A 20,000-nucleotide genomic window follows, 5' to 3' on the forward strand; every position below is an offset into this window, starting at 1 on the left:
GACCCAGTACGATCACCTGGAGACACAGACACACAGAGACAGAGACAGAGAGACCATTCATCACTCAGACCCAGTACGAATACCTGGAGACACAGACACACACAGACAGAGACAGAGAGACCATTCATCACTCAGACCCAGTACGATCACCTGGAGACACAGACAGAGACAGAGAGACCATTCATCACTCAGATCCAGCACGATCACCTGGAGACACAGACACACAGAGACAGACAGAGACAGAGAGACCATTCATCACTCAGACCCAGCACGATCACCTGGAGACACAGACACACAGAGACAGACAGAGACAGAGAGACCATTCATCACTCAGACCCAGCACGATCACCTGGAGACACAGACACACAGACAGAGACAGAGACAGAGAGACCATTCATCACTCAGACCCAGTACGATCACCTGGAGACACAGACACACAGAGACAGAGACAGAGAGACCATTCATCACTCAGACCCAGTACGAATACCTGGAGACACAGACACACACAGACAGAGACAGAGAGACCATTCATCACTCAGACCCAGTACGATCACCTGGAGACACAGACAGAGACAGAGAGACCATTCATCACTCAGACCCAGCACGATCACCTGGAGACACAGACACACAGAGACAGAGAGACCATTCATCACTCAGACCCAGCACGATCACCTGGAGACACAGACACACAGACAGAGACAGAGACAGAGAGACCATTCATCACTCAGACCCAGTACGATCACCTGGAGACACAGACACACAGAGACAGAGACAGAGAGACCATTCATCACTCAGACCCAGTACGAATACCTGGAGACACAGACACACACAGACAGAGACAGAGAGACCATTCATCACTCAGACCCAGTACGATCACCTGGAGACACAGACAGAGACAGAGAGACCATTCATCACTCAGACCCAGCACGATCACCTGGAGACACAGACACACACAGACAGAGACAGAGAGACCATTCATCACTCAGACCCAGTACGATCACCTGGAGACACAGACAGAGACAGAGAGACCATTCATCACTCAGACCCAGCACGATCACCTGGAGACACAGACACACAGACAGAGACAGAGAGACCATTCATCACTCAGACCCAGCACGATCACCTGGAGAAACAGACACACATGAACTTAGATTTTATTGGCTCTCAAGAAGATGAGGGAGTGTCTAATTACACAAACACAGTGTGTGTGTGTGTGTGTGGTACCTGTCCAGCGGTCCCGGCCACCACCAGTCTACAGCTGTATTTACACAGACTGATCTTCTGGATCCCCAGACGAGGATCATCACTATACGGATCAAAACAGCCCACCTAGAACACACATCATCATCATCATCATCATCATCATCATCACTATACGGATCAAAACAGCCCACCTAGAACACACATCATCATCATCATCATCACTATACGGATCAAAACAGCCCACCTAGAACACACATCATCATCATCATCATCACTATACGGATCAAAACAGCCCACCTAGAACACACATCATCATCATCATCATCACTATACGGATCAAAACAGCCCACCTAGAACACACATCATCATCATCACTATACGGATCAAAACAGCCCACCTAGAACACACATCATCATCATCATCATCATCATCATCACTATACGGATCAAAACAGCCCATCTAGAACACACATCATCATCATCACTATACGAATCAAAACAGCCCATCTAGAACACACATCATCATCACTATACAGATCAAAACAGCCCATCTAGAACACACATCATCATCATCATCATCACTATACGGATCAAAACAGCCCACCTAGAACACACATCATCATCATCATCACTATACGGATCAAAACAGCCCACCTAGAACACACATCATCATCATCATCACTATACGGATCAAAACAGCCCACCTAGAACACACATCATCATCATCATCATCACTATACGGATCAAAACAGCCCACCTAGAACACACATCATCATCATCATCATCATCATCACTATACGGATCAAAACAGCCCACCTAGAACACACATCATCATCATCATCATCATCATCACTATACGGATCAAAACAGCCCACCTAGAACACACATCATCATCATCATCACTATACGGATCAAAACAGCCCATCTAGAACACACATCATCATCATCATCATCATCATCACTATACGAATCAAAACAGCCCATCTAGAACACACATCATCATCATCACTATACAGATCAAAACAGCCCATCTAGAACACACATCATCATCATCATCATCATCATCATCATCATCATCATCACTATACGGATCAAAACAGCCCACCTAGAACACACATCATCATCATCATCATCACTATACGGATCAAAACAGCCCACCTAGAACACACATCATCATCATCATCATCATCATCACTATACGGATCAAAACAGCCCACCTAGAACACACATCATCATCATCATCATCACTATACAGATCAAAGCAGCCCACCTAGAACACACATCATCATCACTATACAGATCAAAACAGCCCACCTAGAACACACATCATCATCATCACTATACAGATCAAAACAGCCCACCTAGAACACACATCATCATCATCACTATACAGATCAAAACAGCCCACCTAGAACACACATCATCATCATCATCATCACTATACGGATCAAAACAGCCCACCTAGAACACACATCATCATCATCACTATACAGATCAAAACAGCCCACCTAGAACACACATCATCATCATCATCATCACTATACGGATCAAAACAGCCCACCTAGAACACACATCATCATCATCATCATCACTATACGGATCAAAACAGCCCATCTAGAACACACATCATCATCATCATCATCATCACTATACGGATCAAAACAGCCCACCTAGAACACACATCATCATCATCATCATCACTATACGGATCAAAACAGCCCATCTAGAACACACATCATCATCACTATACGGATCAAAACAGCCCACCTAGAACACACATCATCATCATCATCATCACTATACGGATCAAAACAGCCCACCTAGAACACACATCATCATCATCATCATCACTATACGGATCAAAACAGCCCACCTAGAACACACATCATCATCATCATCATCACTATACGGATCAAAACAGCCCACCTAGAACACACATCATCATCATCACTATACGGATCAAAACAGCCCACCTAGAACACACATCATCATCATCATCATCATCATCATCATCATCACTATACGGATCAAAACAGCCCACCTAGAACACACATCATCATCACTATACGGATCAAAACAGCCCATCTAGAACACACATCATCATCATCATCATCATCATCACTATACAGATCAAAACAGCCCACCTAGAACACACATCATCATCATCATCATCATCACTATACAGATCAAAACAGCCCACCTAGAACACACATCATCATCATCATCATCATCACTATACGGATCAAAACAGCCCACCTAGAACACACATCATCATCATCACTATACAGATCAAAACAGCCCACCTAGAACACACATCATCATCATCATCATCATCACTATACGGATCAAAACAGCCCATCTAGAACACACATCATCATCATCATCATCATCATCATCATCATCATCATCACTATACGGATCAAAACAGCCCACCTAGAACACACATCATCATCATCATCATCATCACTATACGGATCAAAACAGCCCACCTAGAACACACATCATCATCATCATCATCATCATCATCATCACTATACAGATCAAAACAGCCCACCTAGAACACACATCATCATCATCACTATACGGATCAAAACAGCCCACCTAGAACACACATCATCATCATCATCATCACTATACGGATCAAAACAGCCCACCTAGAACACACATCATCATCATCATCACTATACAGAATCAAAATACCCCATAATGACTCAATACCCCATAATGACTCAATACCCCATAGTGACACAATACCCCATAGTGACACAATACCCCATAGTGACTCAATACCCCATAATGACTCAATACCCCATAATGACTCAATACCCCATAGTGACACAATACCCCATAGTGACACAATACCCCATAGTGACACAATACCCCATAATGACTCAATACCCCATAATGACTCAATACCCCATAATGACTCAATACCCCATAATGACACAATACCCCATAATGACACAATACCCCATAGTGACACAATACCCCATAATGACACAATACCCCATAGTGACACAATACCCCATAGTGACTCAATACCCCATAATGACTCAATACCCCATAGTGACACAATACCCCATAATGGCACAATACCCCATAATGACTCAATACCCCATAATGACTCAATACCCCATAATGACTCAATACCCCATAATGACTCAATACCCCATAATGACTCAATACCCCATAATGGCACAATACCCCATAATGACACAATACCCCATAATGACACAATACCCCATAATGACTCAATACCCCATAATGACTCAATACCCCATAATGGCACAATACCCCATAATGACTCAATACCCCACAATGACAAAGTGAAAACAGGTTTTTAGAAATGTTTGCAAATTTATAAGAAATGTGTGAGCTTGTGCTTGCGTGTCTGCATGTGTGTGTGTCAGTGTGTGTGCATGTGTCTGTGTTCTGACCTTCCTGAAGGGAGGCCACTCCTCCTCTTGCAGTGCTTCGGGGTCATTGGTAGGGTCCAGGGGGTCGTCGTTAGGGTCACAGTCGGTATGGAAGACGTTAGCCGTGCTGAGCTTGTAGAGAGGAGTCATGGCAACAGCAGACACATTCCAGAACCGCACTGTACCGTCCTCATGCCTGCACACACACACACACACACTTCTTTTAACATAGTGGAGACAGGAGACGCAGTAGAGGTCAGAAGTTTACATACACCTTGGCCAAATATATTTAAACTCAGTTTTTCACAATTCTTCCTTGCTGAGCGGCCTTTCAGGTGAAGTCGATATAGGACTCGTTTTACTGTGGATATAGATAGTTTTGTACCGGTTTCCTCCAGCATCTTCACAAGGTCCTTTACTGTTGCTCTGGGATTGATTAGCACTTTTTGCACCAAAGTACGTTCATCTCTAGGAGACAGAACGTGTCTCCTTCCTGAGTGGTATGGCGGCTGCGTGGTCCCATGGTGTTTATACTTGCGTACTATTGTTTGTACAGATGAACGTGGTACCTTCAGGTGTTTGGAAATTGCTCCCAAGGATGAACCAGAATTTTTTTCTGAGGTTTTGGCTGATTTCTTTTGATTTTCCCCATGATGTCAAGCAAAGAGGCACTGAGTTTGAAGGTAGGCCTTGAAATACATCCACAGGTACACCTCCAATTGACTCAAATGATGTCAATTAGCCTATCAGAAGCTTCTAAAGCCATGACATTATTTTCTGGAATTTTCCAATCTGTTTAAAGGCACAGTCAACTTAGTGTATGTAAACTTCTGACCCACTGGAATTGTAATACACTGAATTATAAGTGAAATAATCTGTCTGTAAACAAATGTTGGAGAAATGACTTGTGTCAAGCACAAAGTAGATGTCCTAACCGACTTGCCAAAACTATAGTTTGTTAACAAGAAATGTGTGGAGTGGTTGAAAAACGAGTTTTAATGACTCCAACCTAAGTGGATGTAAACTTCCGACTTCAACTGTACACACCTCTAACATAGTGGAGACAGTAGATACACACCTCATCTAACATAGTGGAGACAGTAGATACACACCTCATCTAACATAGTGGAGACAGTAGATACACACCTCATCTAACATAGTGGAGACAGTAGATACACACCTCATCTAACATAGTGGAGACAGTAGATACACACCTCATGTAACATAGTGGAGACAGTAGATACACACCTCATGTAACATAGTGGAGACTGTAGATACACACCTCATCTAACATAGTGGAGACAGTAGATACACACCTCATCTAACATAGTGGAGACAGTAGATACACACCTCATCTAACATAGTGGAGACAGTAGATACACACCTCATCTAACATAGTGGAGACAGTAGATACACACCTCTAACATAGTGGAGACAGTAGATACACACCTCTAACATAGTGGAGACAGTAGATACACACCTCTAACATAGTGGAGACAGTAGATACACACCTCTAACATAGTGGAGACAGTAGATACACACCTCATCTAACATAGTGGAGACAGTAGATACACACCTCTAACATAGTGGAGACAGTAGATACACACCTCATCTAACATAGTGGAGACAGTAGATACACACCTCTAACATAGTGGAGACAGTAGATACACACCTCATCTAACATAGTGGAGACAGTAGATACACACCTCTAACATAGTGGAGACAGTAGATACACACCTCATCTAACATAGTGGAGACAGTAGATACACACCTCTAACATAGTGGAGACAGTAGATACACACCTCTAACATAGTGGAGACAGTAGATACACACCTCTAACATAGTGGAGACAGTAGAGACACACCTCATCTAACATAGTGGAGACCGTAGATACACACCTCATCTAACATAGTGGAGACAGTAGATACACACCTCATCTAACATAGTGGAGACAGTAGATACACACCTCATCTAACATAGTGGAGACAGTAGATACACACCTCATCTAACATAGTGGAGACAGTAGATACACACCTCATCTAACATAGTGGAGACAGTAGATACACACCCCTAACATAGTGGAGACAGTAGATACACACCTCTAACATAGTGGAGACAGTAGATACACACCTCTAACATAGTGGAGACAGGAGGAAGACACCTCTAACATAGTGGAGACAGTAGATACACACCTCTAACATACTGGAGACAGGAGGAAGACTACGTGTGTGTGTGTGTGTGTGTGTGTGTGTGTGTGTGTGTGTGTGTGTGTGTGTTTACCCCGTCAGCAGCAACTCCTGTTGTCTGGGCGGGGGCGCTAGATTCTTTCCTCCACATATCGGCCAACTCTACACACACACACACACACACACACACACACACACACACACACACACAGTTAGATGACTGACACACACATTGCAGCAGAGAGACTAATTTGTGAATAAGGCCTCATTCATCCAGCCGTGAACACCTGATGACCTGTCCCTCTGACGACCTGTCCCTCTGACCCCTCTGACGACCTGTCCCTCTGACGACCTGTCCCTCTGACCCCTCTGACGACCTGTCCCTCTGACGACCTGTCCCTCTGACCCCTCTGATGACCTGTCCCTCTGACCCCTCTGACGACCTGTCCCTCTGACGACCTGTCCCTCTGACGACCTGTCCCTCTGACGACCTGTCCCTCTGACCCCTCTGATGACCTGTCTCTGACGACCTGTCCCTCTGACGACCTCTGACGACCTGTCCCTCTGATGACCTGTCCCTCTGACGACCTGTCCCTCTGACCCCTCTGATGACCTGTCCCTCTGACGACCTGTCCCTCTGACCCCTCTGATGACCTGTCTCTCTGATGACCTGTCCCTATGACCTGTCCCTCTGACCCCTCTGATGACCTGTCTCTCTGACGACCTGTCCCTCTGACCCCTCTGATGACCTGTCCCTCTGACCCCTCTGATGACCTGTCTCTCTGATGACATGTCCCTATGACCTGTCCCTCTGACCCCTTTGATGACCTGTCTCTCTGACGACCTGTCCCTCTGACCCCTCTGATGACCGGTCCCTCTGACGACCGGTCCCTCTGACGACCCGTCCCTCTGACGACCCGTCCCTCTGACGACCCGTCCCTCTGACGACCCGTCCCTCTGACGACCCGTCCCTCTGACGACCCGTCCCTCTGACGACCCGTCACCCGTCCTTCTGACGACCTGTCCCTCTGACGACCTGTCCCTCTGACGACCTGTCCCTCTGACGACCTGTCCCTCTGACGACCTGTCCCTCTGACGACCTGTCCCTCTGACGACCTGTCCCTCTGATCCCTCTGTTCTAGTGCCAACTCCAACCCTCCCTGGCACTGCCACACGTAGGCAGGCTGGTATGATATACGACAGCTGGTACTGGCTGCAAAGCCTTTAACTGTGGACATCTGCAGCTAAGCTAACAATGCTGATACAGGCTAACCTGCTGCTAAGCTAACAATGCTAATACAGACTAACCTGCTGCTAAGCTAACAACGCTAATACAGACTAACCTGCTGCTAAGCTAACACCGCTAATAGAGACTAATCCGCTGTTAAGCTAACAACGCTAAGCTGTTGCTAAGCTAACAACGCTAATACAGACTAACCTGCTACTAAACTAACAACACTAAGCTGTTGCTAAGCTAACAACGCTAATACAGGCTAGACTGCTGCTAAGCTAGGAAGGACTTGCTAAAACCCAGTGAGCAAAACTGGTTGAAAATATATAATTTCTCACAGATACAGATACACCTGGGCCATATTCATTAGTGCACACAGTAACAAAACATTTCGCAACAGAAAACAAAAAACAAGGGTTTCCTCATTGGACAAGTTCAGGGAGTCCCTCACCGTTTCCATCTGTTCTCTTCCATTTGGTGCCTAATGAATAAGACACTGGTTGGGGTAGGTGAGAACACGTGTGTGTGTGTGTCTCACTCCATGAGTGTGTGTGTGTCTGTGTGTGTGTGTACAGTGTCTCACCCCGTGTGCGTGTGTGTGTGTGTACAGTGTCTCACCCCGTGTGTCTGTGTCTGTGTGTGTGTGTGTACAGTGTCTCACCCCGTGTGCGTGTCTCACTCCAGGCTGAGCGCCCTGGTTGTTCCCGGCGGCGGCCAGGCGGTCCCAGAGCTTGGCGGGGACGTTGTCCAGGTGACAGGATGTGGTGATGGCGGAGGAGTGGAGCGGAGCCAGGTAAGGAGGAGGGACAGAGGGCCACCCGGTGGTCAAGAGGTCTATTACAACCAGCTCCTCCTCTAGTAACACCACGAGGGCTTTAGGATCATCATAGTCTGGGAGAGGAAATACACATTATTAACACAGGGGGGGTCAGGTAGAGAGGAGGGACAGAGGGCCACCCGGTGGTCAGGAGGTCTATTACAACCAGCTCCTCCTCTAGTAACACCACGAGGGCTTTAGGATCATCATAGTCTGGGAGAGGAAATACACATTAACACAGGGGGTCAGGTAGCCTAGCGACGAGGAGGGCCAATCCCAGAGCAGACTAGCTGAATAATTATTATTTTTTTTTTAATCGGTAGATGTGCCCTTGAGCAAGGCACTTAATCCTAATTGTGTCTGAGTCGCTCTGGAGAAGTGCGTGTCTCTCTCTCTCTCACCGTGCTCCGGGTCAGTGGTGTGGACGGTGAAGAAGTCTATAACTCTGGATGTGAAGTCTAGAGTGACGTGTTGTTTGTCCTGTTGGATGGTCACACAGTGACGGTCTCCATAACTGGCCCTGGGCATTCCTCCACTGTAGAGGACTACTGGACACCTACATGAGAGACAGAGACAGAGAGACAGAGCGAGACAGAGAGAGAGAGGGGCAGTGAGAGATAGAGAGAGAGAGGGGCAGTGAGACAGTAGATACTGATATTGTTACCAGAATGGATCAACCCTAGTGATAGTAGATACTGATAGTGTTACCAGAATGGATCCTAGTGACAGTAGATACTGATAGTGTTACCAGAATGGATCAACCCTAGTGACAGTAGATACTGATAGTGTTACCAGAATGGATCCTAGTGATAGTAGATACTGATAGTGTTACCAGAATGGATCCTAGTGATAGTAGATACTGATAGTGTTACCAGAATGGATCCTAGTGATAGTAGATACTGATAGTGTTACCAGAATGGATCCTAGTGACAGTAGACACTGATAGTGTTACCAGAATGGATCCTAGTGATAGTAGATACTGATAGTGTTACCAGAATGGATCCTAGTGATAGTAGATACTGATAGTGTTACCAGAATGGATCCTAGTGACAGTAGACACTGATAGTGTTACCAGAATGATCCCTAGAGACAGTAGATACTGATAGTGTTACCCGAATGGATCAACCCTAGTGACAGTAGATACTGATAGTGTTACCTGTTACCAGAATGGATCCTAGTGATAGTAGATACTGATAGTGTTACCAGAATGGATCCCAGTGACAGTAGATACTGATAGTGTTACCAGAATGGACCCTAGTGACAGTAGATACTGATAGTGTTACCAGAATGGATCCTAGTGACAGTAGATACTGATAGTGTTACCAGAATGGATCCTAGTGACAGTAGATACTGATATTGTTACCAGAATGGATCAACCCTAGTGATAGTAGATACTGATAGTGTTACCAGAATGGATCCTAGTGACAGTAGATACTGATAGTGTTACCAGAATGGATCAACCCTAGTGACAGTAGATACTGATAGTGTTACCAGAATGGATCCTAGTGATAGTAGATACTGATAGTGTTACCAGAATGGATCCTAGTGATAGTAGATACTGATAGTGTTACCAGAATGGATCCTAGTGATAGTAGATACTGATAGTGTTACCAGAATGGATCCTAGTGACAGTAGACACTGATAGTGTTACCAGAATGGATCCTAGTGATAGTAGATACTGATAGTGTTACCAGAATGGATCCTAGTGATAGTAGATACTGATAGTGTTACCAGAATGGATCCTAGTGACAGTAGACACTGATAGTGTTACCAGAATGATCCCTAGAGACAGTAGATACTGATAGTGTTACCCGAATGGATCAACCCTAGTGACAGTAGATACTGATAGTGTTACCTGTTACCAGAATGGATCCTAGTGATAGTAGATACTGATAGTGTTACCAGAATGGATCCCAGTGACAGTAGATACTGATAGTGTTACCAGAATGGACCCTAGTGACAGTAGATACTGATAGTGTTACCAGAATGGATCCTAGTGACAGTAGATACTGATAGTGTTACCAGAATGGATCCTAGTGACAGTAGATACTGATATTGTTACCAGAATGGATCAACCCTAGTGACAGTAGATACTGATAGTGTTACCAGAATGGATCCCAGTGACAGTAGATACTGATAGTGTTACCAGAATGGATCAACCCGTGACAGTAGATACTGATAGTGTTACCAGAATGGATCCTAGTGATAGTAGATACTGATAGCGTTACCAGAATGGATCCTAGTGATAGTAGATACTGATAGTGTTACCAGAATGGATCCTAGTGATAGTAGATACTGATAGTGTTACCAGAATGGATCCTAGTGATAGTAGATACTGATAGTGTTACCAGAATGGATCAACCCTAGTGACAGTAGATACTGATAGTGTTACCAGAATGGATCAACCCTAGTGACAGTAGATACTGATAGTGTTACCTGTTACCAGAATGGATCAACCCTAGTGACAGTAGATACTGATAATGTTACCAGAATGGATCAACCCTAGTGACAGTAGATACTGATAGTGTTACCAGAATGGATCCTAGTGATAGTAGATACTGATAATGTTACCAGAATGGATCAACCCTAGTGACAGTAGACACTGATAGTGTTACCAGAATGGATCAACCCTAGTGACAGTAGATACTGATACCAGAATGGATCCTAGTGATACTGATATTGTTACCAGAATGGATCAACCCTAGTGACAGTAGATACTGATAGTGTTACCAGAATGGATCAACCCTAGTGATAGTAGATACTGATAATGTTACCAGAATGAATCAACCCTAGTGACAGTAGATACTGATAGTGTTACCAGAATGGATCCTAGTGATACTGATAGTATTACCAGAATGGATCAACCCTAGTGACAGTAGATACTGATAGTGTTACCAGAATGGATCAACCCTAGTGACAGTAGATACTGATAGTGTTACCAGAATGGATCCTAGTGATAGTAGATACTGATAATGTTACCAGAATGGATCAACCCTAGTGACAGTAGATACTGATAGTGTTACCAGAATGGATCCTAGTGACAGTAGATACTGATAGTGTTACCAGAATGGATCCTAGTGATACTGATAGTGTTACCAGAATGGATCCTAGTGACAGTAGATACTGATAGTGTTACCAGAATGGATCAACCCTAGTGATAGTAGATACTGATAGTGTTACCAGAATGGATCCTAGTGAAAGTAGATACTGATAGTGTTACCAGAATGGATCCTAGTGACAGTAGATACTGATAGTGTTACCAGAATGGATCCTAGTGAAAGTAGATACTGATAGTGTTACCAGAATGGATCCCAGTGACAGTAGATACTGATAGTGTTACCAGAATGGATCCTAGTGACAGTAGATACTGATAGTGTTACCAGAATGGATCCTAGTGACAGTAGATACTGATAATGTTACCAGAATGGATCAACCCTAGTGACAGTAGATAATGATAGTGTTACCAGAATGGATCCTAGTGATAGTAGAGACTGATAGTGTTACTAGAATGGATCCTAGTGATGGTAGAGACTGATAGTGTTACCAGAATGGATCCTAGTGATAGAAGATACTGATAGTGTTACCAGAATGGATCCTAGTGACAGTAGATACTGATAGTGTTACCAGAATGGATCCTAGTGACAGTAGATACTGATAGTGTTACCAAAATGGATCCTAGTGATAGTAGATACTGATAATGTTACCAGAATGGATCAACCCTAGTGACAGTAGATACTGATAGTGTTACCAGAATGGATCCTAGTGATACTGATAGTGTTATCAGAATGGATCAACCCTAGTGACAGTAGATACTGATAGTGTTACCAGAATGGATCCTAGTGATAGTAGATACTGATAATGTTACCAGAATGGATCAACCCTAGTGACAGTAGACACTGATAGTGTTACCAGAATGGATCAACCCTAGTGACAGTAGATACTGATAGTGTTACCAGAATGGATCCTAGTGATACTGATAGTATTACCAGAATGGATCAACCCTTGTGACAGTAGATACTGATAGTGTTACCAGAATGGATCCTAGTGATACTGATAGTGTTACCAGAATGGATCAACCCTAGTGACAGTAGATACTGATAGTGTTACCAGAATGGATCAACCCTAGTGATAGTAGATACTGATAATGTTACCAGAATGGATCAACCCTAGTGACAGTAGATACTGATAGTGTTACCAGAATGGATCCTAGTGATACTGATAGTATTACCAGAATGGATCAACCCTAGTGACAGTAGATACTGATAGTGTTACCAGAATGGATCAACCCTAGTGATAGTAGATACTGATAGTGTTACCAGAATGGATCCTAGTGACAGTAGATACTGATAGTGTTACCAGAATGGATCAACCCTAGTGATAGTAGATACTGATAGTGTTACCAGAATGGATCCTAGTGAAAGTAGATACTGATAGTGTTACCAGAATGGATCCTAGTGACAGTAGATACTGATAGTGTTACCAGAATGGATCCTAGTGAAAGTAGATACTGATAGTGTTACCAGAATGGATCCTAGTGACAGTAGATACTGATAGTGTTACCAGAATGGATCCTAGTGATAGTAGATACTGATAGTGTTACCAGAATGGATCCTAGTGACAGTAGATACTGATAGTGTTACCAGAATGGATCCTAGTGACAGTAGATACTGATAGTGTTACCAGAATGGATCCTAGTGACAGTAGATACTGATAGTGTTACCAGAATGGATCAACCCTAGTGACAGTAGATAATGATAGTGTTACCAGAATGGATCCTAGTGATAGTAGAGACTGATAGTGTTACTAGAATGGATCCTAGTGATGGTAGAGACTGATAGTGTTACCAGAATGGATCCTAGTGATAGAAGATACTGATAGTGTTACCAGAATGGATCCTAGTGACAGTAGATACTGATAGTGTTACCAAAATGGATCCTAGTGACAGTAGGTACTGATAGTGTTACCAGAATGGATCCTAGTGATAGTAGATACTGATAGTGTTACCAGAATGGATCCTAGTGATAGTAGATACTGATAGTAATAGATAGATAGTGGTCCTGACTCCTCACCCTGACTGAATCGTCCTCCATAAGATCTTGTTGATGGCTTTACAAGGGAATGGACCTAAGACACAACGAGACAGATGACAAGTAGTTAAAAACCTGTTGAATCTAGGGGGCACTATTTTCATTTTTGGAAAATAACATTCCCAAAGTAAACGGCCTATTTCTCAGGACAAGATGCTAGAATATGCATATAATTGACAGCTTAGGATAGAAAACACTCTAAAGTTTCCAAAACTGTAAAAATATTGTCTGTGAGTATAACATAACTAATATTGCAGGTGAAAGCCTGAGAAAAATCCAATCAGGAAGGGACTCTTATTTAGAAAGCTCTGTGTTCCTATGCGTCCCTATTGAGCAGTGAATGGGATATCAACCAGATGACTTTTCTATGGCTTCCCTAATGTGTCTAGTGTCACAATACATAGTTTCAGGCTTTTATTTTGAAAAATGAGCCTGAACGTCAACATTGCGTCAGTGATCAGCTGGAGTCTCTCAGAGTGTTTTGTGCGTAACGGACAAATGCGGCCATTGTTTCTCTCTTTCCTACTAAGAAGCCACCTGTCCCGGTTGATATATTATCGAATAGATATTTGAAAAACACCTTGAGGATTAATTATAAACAACGTTTGCCATGTTTCTGTCGATATTATGGAGCTAATTTGGAATATTTTTCAGCGTTGTCGTGACCGCAATTTCCGGTCTAATTCTCAGTCAAAAGTGAAGAACTAACGGAGTTATTTTGGCTACAAAAATAATATTTTTGGAAAAAAGGGACATTTGCTGTCTAACTGGGAGTCTTGTGAGTGAAAACATCGAAGCTCATCAAAGGTAAACGATTTAATTTGATTGCTTTACCGATTTTCGTGACCAGGTTGCCCTGCAGCTAGCTAGGCATAATGCTATGCTAGGCTATTGATAAACTTACACAAATGCTTGTCTTGCTTTGGCTGTAAAGCATATTTTCAAAATCTGAGATGACAGGGTGATTAACAAAAGGCTAAGCTGTGTTCTAATATATTTCACTTGTCATTTCATGAATATTTTCTAGTAATATTTATGTCCGTTGCGTTATGCTAATTAATGTCAGTTGATGACAACGCTCCCGGATCAGGGATGGGTAGATACAAGAGGTTTTAATGAGGTCCCAAGGTAACGGACCTGAGACACAACGAGACAGATGACAAGGAGTGAACTTGTTGAGTGTAGGGGGCAGTATTTTGATGTTTGGATAAAAAACGTCCCCAAATGAAACTGCCTATTTCTCAGGCCCTGAATCTAGAATATGCATATAATTGTCAGATTAGGATAGAAAACACTAAAGATTCCAAAACTGTAAAAATATTGTCTGTGAGTATAACAGAACTGTTATTGCAGGCGAAAACCTGAGGAAAATCCAACCAGGAAGTGGCTTCTATTTTGAAAGCTCCCTGTTCCATTGCATGCCTTCCCTCCATTTAAAGGGATATCAACCAGATTCATTTTCCTATGTCTACCACATGGTTTGACCAGTCTTTAGACATAGTTTCAGGCTTTTATTCTGAAAATGAGCGAGAAAGATCAGATCGCGTCAGTGGATGGCTGGGTGCCAGCAGCGTTTTGCATGCGGCAAGAGAGTGGAGCAGAACATTTTCTCTCTCCTATTGAAGAAGCTACTGTCCGGTTGAAATATTATCGATTATATATTGTAAAAACAACCTGAGGATTGATTATAAAAAACGTTTGACATGTTTCTACGAACTTTACGGATACTATTTGGAATTTTCGTCTGCGATGTCGTGACCGCTCGAGCCTGTGGATTTCTGAACATAACGCGCCAAACAAACTGAGGTATTTTGGATCTAAAAATAATCTTTATGGAACAAAAGGAACATTTATTGTGTAACTGGGAGTCTCGTGAGTGCAAACATCCGAAGATCATCAAAAGTAAGCGATTCATTTTATTGCTTTTCTGACTTTCGTGACCAATCTACTTTGCTGCAAGCTGTTAGTAATGTTTTGTCTGCTGAGAGAGATGTCCTCACATAAACGCTTGTAATGCTTTCGCCGAAAAGCTTTTTTGAAATCTGACACACTAGGTGAATTAACAACAAGCCAAGCTGTGTTTTGCTATATTGCACTTGTGATTCCATGAAAATGAAATATTTTTTGTAATTTAATTTGAATTTGGCGCTCTGGAAATCAGTGGATGTTGACGAAAATGATCCCGCTAACGGGATGGGTGCGCCAGGGAGTTAATGAGGTCCCAAGGGAACGGACCTGAGACACAACGAGATGACAAGGAGTTAATGAGGCCCCAAGGGAACGGACCTGAGACACAACGAGATGACAAGGAGTTAATGAGGCCCCAAGGGAACGGACCTGAGACACAACGAGACAGACAACAAGGAGTTAATGAGGTCCCAAGGGAACGGACCTGAGACACAACGAGACAGATGACAAGGAGTTGATGAGGTCCCAAGGGAACGGACCTGAGACACAACGAGATGACAAGGAGTTAATGAGGTCCCAAGGGAACGGACCTGAGACACAACGAGACAGACGACAAGGAGTTAATGAGGTCCCAAGGGAATGGACCTGAGACACAATGAGACAGATGACAAGGAGTTGATGAGGTCCCAAGGGAACGGACCTGAGACACAACGAGACAGACGACAAGGAGTTAATGAGGTCCCAAGGGAACGGACCTGAGACACAACGAGATGACAAGGAGTTAATGAGGTCCCAAGGGAACGGACCTGAGACACAACGAGATGACAAGGAGTTAATGAGGTCCCAAGGGAACGGACCTGAGACACAACGAGACAGACGACAAGGAGTTAATGAGGTCCCAAGGGAATGGACCTGAGACACAATGAGACAGATGACAAGGAGTTGATGAGGTCCCAAGGGAACGGACCTGAGACACAACGAGACAGACGACAAGGAGTTAATGAGGTCCCAAGGGAACGGACCTGAGACACAACGAGATGACAAGGAGTTAATGAGGTCCCAAGGGAACGGACCTGAGACACAACGAGACAGACGACAAGGAGTTAATGAGGTCCCAAGGGAATGGACCTGAGACACAATGAGACAGATGACAAGGAGTTAATGAGGTCCCAAGGGAACGGACCTGAGACACAACGAGACAGATGACAAGGAGTTGATGAGGTCCCAAGGGAACGGACCTGAGACACAACGAGATGACAAGGAGTTAATGAGGTCCCAAGGGAACGGACCTGAGACACAACGAGACAGACGACAAGGAGTTAATGAGGTCCCAAGGGAATGGACCTGAGACACAACGAGACAGATGACAAGGAGTTAATGAGGTCCCAAGGGAACGGACCTGAGACACAATGAGACAGATGACAAGGAGTTAATGAGGTCCCAAGGGAATGGACCTGAGACACAACGAGACAGATGACAAGGAGTTAATGAGGTCCCAAGGGAACGGACCTGAGACACAACGAGACAGACAAGGAGTTAATGACAAGGAGATGACAAGGAGTTAATGAGGTCTGTGTGTGTGTGTGTGTCTGTGGGGGGGGGGGGGGGGGGGGGGGTTAGGGGGGGTGTGTGTAGGGGTTAGGGTGTGTGTGTGTGTGTGTGTAGGGGTTAGGGTGGTGTGTGTGTAGGGGTTAGGGTGTGTGTGTGTAGGGGTTAGGGTGTGTGTGTGTGTGTGTAGGGGTTAGGGTGTGTGTGTGTGTGTGTAGGGGTTAGGGTGTGTGTGTGTGTGTAGGGGTTAGGGTGGTGTGTGTGTAGGGGTTAGGGTGGTGTGTGTGTAGGGGTTAGGGTGTGTGTGTGTGTGTGTGTGTGTGTGTGTGTGTGTGTGTGTAGGGGTTAGGGGGTGTGTGTGTATGTAGGGGTTAGGGTGTGTGTGTGTGTGTAGGGGTTAGGGTGTGTGTGTGTGTGTAGGGGTTAGGGTGTGTGTGTGTGTATGTAGGGGTTAGGGTGTGTGTGTGTGTATGTAGGGGTTAGGGTGTGTGTGTGTATGTAGGGGTTAGGGGGTGTGTGTGTATGTAGGGGTTAGGGGGTGTGTGTGTATGTAGGGGTTAGGGTGTGTGTGTGTGTATGTAGGGGTTAGGGTGTGTGTGTGTGTGTGTGTGTAGGGGTTAAAGGGGGGGGGGGGGGGGGGGTGTATGTCTATCTCTCACCATAGGGGATGGACGAGGACACAGGCTGGTGTGTGTACGTGTTACCACTGGCAACAGCCCACACGCTGTACCCCCCGTCGCTATGGGAACTGACGAAGGAGCTACCGGAACGTTCCCACACCAGGGACTCCAGCTGCTGCAGAGACACACACACACACTGCATTTAGCCATATTGTAACAGACACACACTGCATTTAGCCGTATTATAGGCCCCTGGTAGCACAATAAGGAACAAATGAACTTCCTTGAACAATGGAAGGAGAGTAGAGAGCTGCAATACGACGACAGGCAGAACGACTTCTGACAGAGAGCCATGAAAGACAGACAGAGCTGTAGTTATATTTATGTCCAGTTCATATTCACCTGTTTTCCCAGGAACATGTGTTCTGCGTTGCGGGTGCTGAGATCCCATAGGACGACCAGGCCTCTGCTGTAGCCAATCAGAATCTTCCCTGGCTGCTTGGGGTGTTCCTGTAACGACTCCACCGGTCCCAGAGACTTCCCACACCTGTAGTCCTCAGGTATGCTGAAAAACACCGTTACCCATCAGCCACCTGTAGTCCACAGGTATGCTGAAAAACACCGTTACCCATCAGCCACCTGTAGTCCACAGGTATGCTGAAAAACACCGTTACCCATCAGCCACCTGTAGTCCACAGGTATGCTGAAAAACACCGTTACCCATCAGCCACCTGTAGTCCACAGGTACGCTGCCCCCCTCCACACAGTGACTGAGGAGAGAAGTGTAGGGATTGTGCCCTCCTCCACACAGTGACTGAGGAGAGAAGTGTAGTGATTGTGCCCTCCTCCACACAGTGACTGAGAAGAGAAGTGTATGGATTGTGCCCCCCTCCACACAGTGACTGAGGAGAGAAGTGTAGGGATTGTGCCCCCCACCACACAGTGACTGAGGAGAGAAGTGTAGGGATTGTGCCCCCCACCACACAGTGACTGAGGAGAGAAGTGTATGGAATGTGCCCCCCTCCACACAGTGACTGAGGAGAGAAGTGTAGGGCTTGTGCCCCCCTCCACACAGTGACTGAGGAGAGAAGTGTAGGGATTGTGCCCCCTCCACACAGTGACTGAGGAGAGAAGTGTAGGGCTTGTGCCCCCCTCCACACAGTGACTGAGGAGAGAAGTGTATGGATTGTGCCCCCTCCACACAGTGACTGAGGAGAGGGCAGTCCAGCAGAAAGGATGGTCGCCACCACCGAACCACAAACATTACCCACAAAGCATTTCATTGTGTCTCTCCATCTCCCCGTCTCTCACCCTCTCAACCCCAACCCCCTTCCCTCTCCCTCACCTCATCCCTCACCCTTTGAACCACCAGTCCCCTCTCTCTCCCTCACCTCATCCCTCACCCTCTGAACCACCAGTCCCCTCTCTCTCCCTCACCCTCTGAACCTCCAGCCCCCTCTCTGTGATGTGACGTTGAGCCCTCGTTAGCACCGAGTCAAGGCTCTTCCCCCTAACAACCATGACAACAGGAGGCCCTTCCCCCTAACAACCATGACAACAGGAGGCTCTTCCCCCTAACAACCATGACAACAGGAGGCTCTTCCCCCTAACAACCATGACAACAGGAGGCTCTTCCCCCTAACAACCATGACAACAGGAGGCTCTTCCCCCTAACAACCATGACAACAGGAGGCTCTTCCCCCTAACAACCATGACAACAGGAGGCCCTTCCCCCTAACAACCATGACAACAGGAGGCCCTTCCCCCTAACAACCATGACAACAGGAGGCCCTTCCCCCTAACAACCATGACAACAGGAGGCCCTTCCCCCTAACAACCATGACAACAGGAGGCCCTTCCCCCTAACGACCATGACAACAGGAGGCCCTTCCCCCTAACGACCATGACAACAGGAGGCCCTTCCCCCTAACGACCATGACAACAGGAGGCCCTTCCCCCTAACAACCATGACAACAGGAGGCCCT

At 45.2% G+C, this 20,000-nt stretch overlaps 1 protein-coding gene across 3 annotated transcripts in view; it reads right to left on the reverse strand.

Annotated features, from left to right (window-relative positions):
• Positions 1 to 20,000, reverse strand: part of LOC110516509 (lethal(2) giant larvae protein homolog 1-like) — a 91,116-nt gene that overhangs the window by 28,333 nt on the left and 42,783 nt on the right. For all 3 annotated transcript variants that reach the window (XM_036972300.1, XM_036972302.1, XM_036972301.1), the window contains exons 6-13: positions 18,418 to 18,580; positions 18,055 to 18,190; positions 13,922 to 13,976; positions 9,254 to 9,408; positions 8,697 to 8,926; positions 6,899 to 6,966; positions 4,640 to 4,814; positions 1,225 to 1,329 (exon numbers count right to left, since the gene is read on the reverse strand). In XM_036972300.1, coding sequence (XP_036828195.1) covers positions 1,225 to 1,329; positions 4,640 to 4,814; positions 6,899 to 6,966; positions 8,697 to 8,926; positions 9,254 to 9,408; positions 13,922 to 13,976; positions 18,055 to 18,190; positions 18,418 to 18,580 — 1,087 coding nt within the window. The remainder of the gene's footprint in view (positions 1 to 1,224; positions 1,330 to 4,639; positions 4,815 to 6,898; positions 6,967 to 8,696; positions 8,927 to 9,253; positions 9,409 to 13,921; positions 13,977 to 18,054; positions 18,191 to 18,417; positions 18,581 to 20,000) is intronic.

This window comes from Oncorhynchus mykiss, unplaced genomic scaffold (genome assembly GCF_013265735.2).
Source record: "Oncorhynchus mykiss isolate Arlee unplaced genomic scaffold, USDA_OmykA_1.1 un_scaffold_140, whole genome shotgun sequence".
Taxonomy (NCBI): Eukaryota; Metazoa; Chordata; class Actinopteri; order Salmoniformes; family Salmonidae; genus Oncorhynchus; species Oncorhynchus mykiss.